The sequence below is a fragment of the Micropterus dolomieu genome, linkage group LG11, assembly GCF_021292245.1.
Source record: "Micropterus dolomieu isolate WLL.071019.BEF.003 ecotype Adirondacks linkage group LG11, ASM2129224v1, whole genome shotgun sequence".
NCBI classification, from domain to species: Eukaryota; Metazoa; Chordata; class Actinopteri; order Centrarchiformes; family Centrarchidae; genus Micropterus; species Micropterus dolomieu.
The window spans coordinates 91908-100208 of record NC_060160.1 but is presented as its reverse complement, the minus strand read 5'-3'; the positions used below and the strand labels follow the sequence as shown (position 1 = coordinate 100208).

Sequence of the window (8301 nt, the reverse complement as noted above, 5' to 3'; positions counted from 1 at the left end):
ATCATGGAGGGGTCTGAAATTGTCATCGTAGGTGCATGTCCACTGTGAGAGACATAATCTAAAAAACAAAATCCAGAAATCACAATGTATGATTTTTTAACTATTTATTTGTATGATACAGCTGCAAATAAGTATTTGAACACCTGTCTATCAGCTAGAATTGTGACTCTCAAAGACCTGTTAGTCTGCCTTCAAAATGTCCACCTCCACTCCATTTATTATCCTAAATTAGATGCACCTGTTTGAGGCCGTTAGCTGCATAAAGACACCTGTCCACCCCATACAATCAGTAAGAATCCAACTACTAACATGGCCAAGACCTAAGAGCTGTCCAAAGACACTAGAGACAAAATTGTACACCTCCACAAGGCTGGAAAGGGCTACGGGGAAATTGCCAAGCAGCTTGGTGAAAAAAGGTCCACCGTTGGAGCAATCATTAGAAAATGGAAGAAGCTAAACATGACTGTCAGTCTCCCTCGGACCGGGGCTCCGTGCAAGATCTCACCTCGTGGGGTCTCAATGATCCTAAGAAAGGTGAGAAATCAGCCCAGAACTACACGGGAGGAGCCGGTCAATGACCTGAAAAGAGCCGGGACCACCGTTTCCAAGGTTACTGTTGGTAATACACTAAGACGTCACGGTTTGAAATCACGCATGGCACGAAAGGTTCCCCTGCTTAAACCAGCACATGTCAAGTCCTGTCTTCAGTTTGATCCAGAGGAGTCATGGGAGAAAGTCATGTGGTCAGATGAGACCAAAATAGAACTTTTTGGTCATAATTCCACTAACCGTGTTTGGAGGAAGAAGAATGATGAGCACCATCCCAAGAACACCATCCCTACTGTGAAGCATGGGGGTGGTAGCATCATGCTTTGGGGCTGTTTTTCTGCACATGGGACAGGGCGACTGCACTGTATTAAGGAGAGGATGACCGGGGCCATGTATTGCGAGATTTTCCCTCAGAGCATTGAAGATGGGTCGAGGCCGGGTCTTCCAACATGACAATGACCCGAAGCACACAGCCAGGATAACCAAGGAGTGGCTCTGTAAGAAGCATATCAAGGTTCTGGCGCGGCCTAGCCAGTCTCCAGACCTAAACCCAATAGAGAATCTTTGGAGGGAGCTCAAACTCCGTGTTTCTCAGCGACAGCCCAGAAACCTGACTGATCTAGAGAAGATCTGTGTGGAGGAGTGGGCCAAAATCCCTCCTGCAGTGCAAACCTGGTGAAAAACTACAGGAAACGTTTGACCTCTGTAATTGCAAACAAAGGCTACTGTACCAAATATTAACATTGATTTTCTCTGGTGTTCAAATACTTATTTGCAGCTGTATCATACAAATAAATAGTTAAAAAATCATACATTGTGATTTCTGGATTTCTTTTTTTAGATTATGTCTCTCACAGTGGACATGCACCTACGATGACAAATTCAGACCCCTCCATGATTTGTAAGTGGGAGAACTTGCAAAATGGCAGGGTGTTCAAATACTTATTTTCCTCACTGTATATACAAATTAGAGGAAATTTAAATCCCACCTTGTAACCCCAAAAACTGCAGTTTAATGCAGTTTTTGTCTTTGAGCAGGTCGTTTAAAGGATGTCTCAACATTTACATGTGTTAAATATTTGAAGTATTAGCTGAAATATCAGCGTCTGTCTCTCTCAGTGGTGGTTTCAGCTCAGTCGGCGGATGTCTCGGCTCTGATCGACAGGCTTCGTGTTGCTGAACGTCGACTGGCCGAGCTGCAGACTCGGAGCACAGGTGAACAGCGTCTCACACACACTTACTGCAGAGAAGTCACGTTCGCACTCTGAGAGGATAATGCTGCTGTCCGTTTGACACGCTGGTCCAAAAACACAGAACTAAACAACTACAATTTGGTGTGAATATTTTTATAATACGTTTTAAATCGAGTTCTTTTCAAGTTTAAAAAGATCCCAAAGAACTGAAGCCAAACATTACAGCAGGTTTTAGGTTTGTGATGCTGTTTTTCCACCTGCTCGTGTTCCAGATCAAACCCTCGAGCTGACGAAGCTGCAGAGGAAACTGAACACGACGGAGAGTCTGCTGGGCACAATGAACACAGGTACGTCATCCACCTGTTCATCCATCACTTCATCAGTCCAGAGGGAACGAGCTGCTGATCGCACAGCGAAGAGTCACATGATTAAACATAAAAGAACACAATCATAATGAAAGAACCTCCTGACTCACTGTTTCCTGTTCAGCTCTGCAGGTCAGACTGAGTGTCAGCGAGGAACAGCTGAAGCATTTGAAGGCTGAAAACACAGGTGACTCTGAGCATTTCAAACTTAATGTAGATTTATATCAATGTATTGTAATGTATATAAATGATGTAAATTTACAGTATAGTTAATGTGAAATTCATACAAAGTGAAAGAGAGTTGGAGCAGAGTCAAAGTTCTTAGCTCAAAGAAACTAAAGACTGAAACTGTGGAGGATCCAACACGGTTCCCTGAGGAACTCCTTTAGAAACTTGAAGGAACCGTAATGGTTCTTGCAGAAACCTCAAACAGATATAATTGAGTTGTTAAATAGTAATTACATTATTCAGCTAAGTAAAATACATAATTATCATCATTGTAACATTTTTGGAATATCTTATAGTAGACGTGTGTTTGTGCTGATTTTGTGTTTCAGTTCAGTCTGATAAACTTTCCTTGATGGAGTCCAGACTGGCAGACAGCCTCAACAACTCAGCAGGTAGAGTTAGATTTACTTTAGTGTTTTCATAGTAGTAGTAATTACTTAATGAACCAGATATTTACTGTTTCCTCTTTAGAGCTGGAGGTCAGACTGAGTGTCAGTGAGAAACAGCTGGAAGATCTGAAGACTGAAAACGCAGGTAACTCTGAACATTTAACACTAACTGTAGATTTATATTATGTATTATTTTTAGGGCTGCAACGATTAGTCGACGTAATCAACGACATCGACTAGAAAAATTCTTCGACGTGAAATTTCATTGTCGACGCATCGTTACATAGATGCCGTTTAAGGGAGAGATAGCAATCTTCATATTAGGAACATTTCTGGTTGTTTATTCCTAACTGTAGTGCACTACAGGAAGTGCTGGGGCAGCATCGCTTCCACTGTCTGCCATGACTGCTTGACTACTCACAAAGAAGCTTTCATGCGAGCAGCAGAAAGTAAAGGAGAAAGAGGCGAACAGTTTTTTGTTTTTACAGGTTTTGTACACTACTTAAATCACTAAATACACTTCTGAGTGGTTTTGTGTCAAGTAATCAGCTGTGTAGAATTTGAATATTGGCAGTTTTACCAAAGTCGATGGTGAATCGAAAATGTGCTCAAACGTTTTTGGGGTTGAGAAGCTCCACAAGCGCCCGCAAGGTTAGCGGTGGCAACCGTCCGGCCAGTCCCGCCCACAGAGCGCCCTGGTCCCAGTTACTCAGACCACTGCAGCAGCAACAACAGGGGAAAGGCAGCGTTTACTATTCCTTCATTTATTTGTGGCGGCCCGCCACAATATCAACGCTGACCGCCACATACTGATTTTTGTTTTATTTTACTAGGCCTATTTAAAATCTTATTTGGTTGCAGATCAGAGCCGTAGCGCATTCTCTCTTCTCTCTCCCTCATGAACACCGCAGCACAAATCTGTCCAACACAACGCTGGCAATGCCGGAAACCCAGCTTTGAATAAATAATGAACAGATTAGTCGACTATGAAAATAGTCATTAGTTGCAGCCCTAATTATTTTATATTAGTGCTGGGCAACGATTAAAATACATATAATATATACAGAAAAGTGTAATAACATGGTTTGCAAACACTTTAAACAAATAAGGAGCTTTTTCCCAGCAGTATTCCCTTTACACAGTAGCAATAAAATATTTCTTGTAAATCTCAACTTAAACATTAATGTAATCAAATATTAAACTGGTGCGTGTGTTCACTCGCACAGACTTCACTCGGTTAAAAACCTGAAATGACCTTACAAGTCACGGTGGATATTTTACAAGCACAGACCAGGTAACGTAAAGCAACATTGAACACAGGGTGCAGATGTTGGTTTCAGCTGTTTGACTTGTTTGATAGGCTGCGTCATTAACAAGCAAGCGGCTCACCTGCTGCCTTGATTACGGACCGCGGGTGGAAAAATGTAGAAAAAAGATGACTAATAAATATATTGAAGAGTGGCCAAAGCCTCCCTCCACTGCTTGTTTGGGAGGGTGATTTGCAGGCTGATCAACACCCCCCCCCCTCCCCCTCCTGTGACCCATCATGGTTTGACTGGATGTGTATTCAGAGCCAGTGAGCAACAGACTTTCAAACTAAAAATAATAAAATAAAAACTGCGTTAACGTACGAAAATAATTGTCAGCGTTAATTAAATAATGCATTAACGCGTTAACATGCCCAGCCCTATTTTTTTTATATATATATATATATATATATATATATATATATATATATATATATATATATATTGTTGTATATTATATAACTATGAAATTCATACAGAGTAAAAGAGAGTTTGGAGCAACTTTTTAGCTCAAAGAAACTAAAGACTGAAACTGTGGAGGATCCAACATGGTTCCCCGAGGAACTGCTTTAGAAACTTGAAGGAACCGTTATGGTAGAAACTGAAAGAGATATAATTGAGTTGTTAAATAGTAATTACATTATTCAGCTAAGTAAAATACATATTATCATCATTGTAACATTTTTAGAATATCTTATAGTAGACGTGTGTTTGTGCTGATTTTGTGTTTCAGTTCAGTCTGATAAACTTTCCTTGATGGAGTTCAATTCAATTTTATTTATATAGCGCCAAATCACAACAACAGTTATCTCACAGCGCTTTTCATAAAAGAGCAGATCTAGACGATACTCTGTGATGTTATTTACAGAATCCCAACAAAGACTGGCAGACAGCCACAACAACTCAACAGGTAGTTAGATTTATATTAACATTTGTATTAAGGTGTATCTGATATATACCTTATCAGATCTGGACTGAAGAGTTTAAACATGTGCTCAGTAAATATATAATAAAACAAACTCTGATTGTTGATCAGCTCTGAAGGTCAGACTGAGTGTCGGTGAGAAGCAGCTGGAAGATCTAAAGACAGAAAACACAGGTAACTCTGAACATTTAAAACTTACTGTAGATTTATATCAATGTATTATTACATATATTTGCTGTATATTAACTACGAAATTCATATTAAGTGTTATAGTTTGGAGCAGAGTCAAAGTTTTTAGCTCAAAGAAAAGACTGAAACTGTGGAGGATCCAATCAGGTTCCCTGAGGAACTCCTTTAGAAACATTAATAAACTGTGATGGTTCTTGTAGAAACCTCAAACATATAATTTAGTTTTTAAATGATAATGACATTATTAGACGTGTGCTTGTGCTGATTTTGTGTTTGAGTTCAGTCTGATAAACTTTCCTTGATGGATTCCAGCCTGGCAGACAGCCACAACAACTCTGCACTTAGTTAGATTTCTATAAACATTTGTATTAACGCTTATGTATCTGTAAAGAATTTCCCTTCGGGGATCAATAAAATATTTCTGATTCTGAAATAAATATGTTCTGATTATTGATCAGCTCTGGAGACCAGATTGAGATCCAGGGAGACACAGCTGGAGCAGCTGGAGAATCACACTGCAGGTAACATCCACTCTTCAGTATTACTTTTAATAAATCATTAATTAAACCATCACATTTAATGAGTTATTTCCTGTTCAGCTTTGGAAGTCAGACTGAGTGTCAGTGAGAAACAGCTGGAAGATCTGAAGACAGAAAACACAGGCAACTCTGATGGTTTATTAAGCACAGTTACATTTGATAAAGAACTTTTAAAAGTTCACAGATCTCATTAAGGTTGTTACAATAATATTTGTATTTAAGTTTGATTTCAGTCCCTGACCAACAGGTGTCTTTGTCTACTTACTTTATTTCTGTACTGTGTATTAATGAACCAGATCTTTACGGTTTCCCCTTAGAGCTGGAGGTCAGACTGAGAATCAAACAGGTTCACATATGCCTGTTTGAATGATGGACTGCCTTATTGATTGGCAAACTATATATAACGCAGTTAACACTAGCTAACTTATACAGTATTTAACACTAGCTAACTGTAATGAAAACTAACTGTATATAAAGCAGTTAAAACTACCAGACTATATATAACGCAGTAAATGTGTATCTGTATATTTCTGTCTTTTGTTTTATGTTTTGAATTATTCTTGTTTCCAGTTTTTCAGAAGCGTCTGATTGATGCTGATAGTCTGACAATGAAGTTACAGACTGAAAGTTCAGGTGATTTACTTTGAATTATGTCATGTTACAAATTTTGACATCCTGAAGAGCATGAAGTAGCTTCAGAGAAGCAGCTGTGAAAAGTCACTGTTCATGCTGTTTAGTCATTTAGTCTAAGCTAGCTTTATTGTACTAATATGTTTTTATAATTTGATGCATATGGTTTTGTGAAATGTATTTAAATATTCCCATTTTACATAGTTAGCATTTTTTTTCAACAACTTTACCTCTTTTAGTTTTTACTCTAAACGCGTCAGATTTAGCATGCTAATGTTAGCTTTATCAGATGGATCAGTTCCAGCTGGCAGTTAGTGGCTGTAAATATTGACTTATGTCTGCATAAGAATTAGTAGTTTGAGAGGTGCAACCTGTTTTAATTCAGTGATGATAAAACACTGAAGAAACTCTGATGTTAAAACGAGGGTCCTGATTCATTTTGTGTTTCAGTTCAGTCTGATAAACTTTCCTTGATGGAGTCCAGACTGGCAGACAGCCACAACAACTCTGCAGATAGAGTCAGATTTAATTACATTAGTGTTTTCATAGTAGTAGTAATTACTTAATAAATCAGAAATTTACTGTTTCCTCTTTAGAGCTGGAGGTCAGACTGAGTGTCAGTGAGAAACAGCTAGAAGATCTAAAGACAGAAAACACAGGTAACTCTGAACATTTAAAACTTACTGTAGATTTAAATCAATGTATTGTTATATATATTTACTGTATATTAACTGTGAAATTCGTAGAGTGAGAGAGAGTTTGGAGCAGAGTCAAAGTTTTTAGCTCAAAGAAATTAAAGACTGAAACTGTGGAGGATCCAACACGGTTCCCCGAGGAACTCCAAACATGAACTGTGATGGTTCTTGTAGAAATCTAAACATACATAATGAATGTTTTTAAATAGTAATTACATTATTTAACTTAGTAAAAGACATATTATCATAGAAACATTTTTAGAATATCTAATATTACATGTGTGTTTGTGCTGATTTTGTGTTTCAGTTCAGTCTGATATGAACCATGATGGTTCTTGTAGAAATCTGAAACATTTAATAGAATTGTTAAATAGTAATTACATTATTTAACTTTGTAAAATGCATATTATTATCATTGTAACATTTTTAGAATATCTTAACATTTGTATTACCGCTTATGTATCTGTAAATAAATACAATCTGATTATTGATCAGCTCTGGAGGCCAGACTGAGATCCAGGGAGACACAGCTGGAGCAGCTAGTGAATCACACTGCAGGTAACATCCACTCTTCAATATTACTTTTTATTAATCAGTAATTAAACTATTGAATTAAACATCAATCATTTTCCTGTGCAGCTCTGGAGGCCAGACTGAGATCCAATGAGAAACAGCTGGAAGATCTGAAGACAGAAAACACAGGTAACTCTGAACATTCAACACTAACTGTAGATTTATAATCTTGTAGAATTGTTTTATATTTACTGTATATTAACTATGAAATTCATATTAAGTGTTATAGTTTGGAGCAGAGTCAAAGTTTTTAGCTCAAAGAAAAGACTGAAACTGTGGAGGATCCAATCAGGTTCCCTGAGGAACTCCTTTAGAAACATTAATAAACTGTGATGGTTCTTGTAGAAACCTCAAACATATAATTTAGTTTTTAAATAATAATGACATAATTCAAGTGAGTACAACTAACATTTTCTAGAATATCTTATAGTAGACGTGTGTTTGTGCTGATTTTGTGTTTCAGTTCAGTCTGATAAACTTTCCTTGATGGAGTCCAGCCTGGCAGACAGCCACAACAACTCAGCAGGTAGAGTTAGATTTTGTATTAAAAAAGATTATGCTTATGTATCTATATTAAATATATCTATATTAAAAAATCCAATCTGACTATTGATCAGCTCTGGAGGTCAGACTGAGATCCACTGAGAAACAGCTGGAGAATCACACTGCAGGTAACATCCACTCTTCAATATTACTTTTAATTCTCGATAAATAAACCA

General features: G+C 37.7%; 1 protein-coding gene across 1 annotated transcript in view; it reads left to right on the top strand.

Moving 5' to 3' along the window:
- LOC123979349 (CAP-Gly domain-containing linker protein 1-like) overlaps positions 1–8301 on the top strand; it is a 14443-nt gene that overhangs the window by 1426 nt on the left and 4716 nt on the right. The window contains exons 2-16 of the mRNA XM_046063253.1: positions 1641–1764; positions 2015–2089; positions 2232–2294; positions 2665–2727; positions 2807–2869; positions 4900–4941; positions 5068–5130; positions 5604–5666; positions 6255–6317; positions 6765–6827; positions 6911–6973; positions 7505–7567; positions 7649–7711; positions 8046–8108; positions 8200–8255. Coding sequence (XP_045919209.1) covers positions 1641–1764; positions 2015–2089; positions 2232–2294; positions 2665–2727; positions 2807–2869; positions 4900–4941; positions 5068–5130; positions 5604–5666; positions 6255–6317; positions 6765–6827; positions 6911–6973; positions 7505–7567; positions 7649–7711; positions 8046–8108; positions 8200–8255 — 990 coding nt within the window. The remainder of the gene's footprint in view (positions 1–1640; positions 1765–2014; positions 2090–2231; positions 2295–2664; positions 2728–2806; positions 2870–4899; positions 4942–5067; positions 5131–5603; positions 5667–6254; positions 6318–6764; positions 6828–6910; positions 6974–7504; positions 7568–7648; positions 7712–8045; positions 8109–8199; positions 8256–8301) is intronic.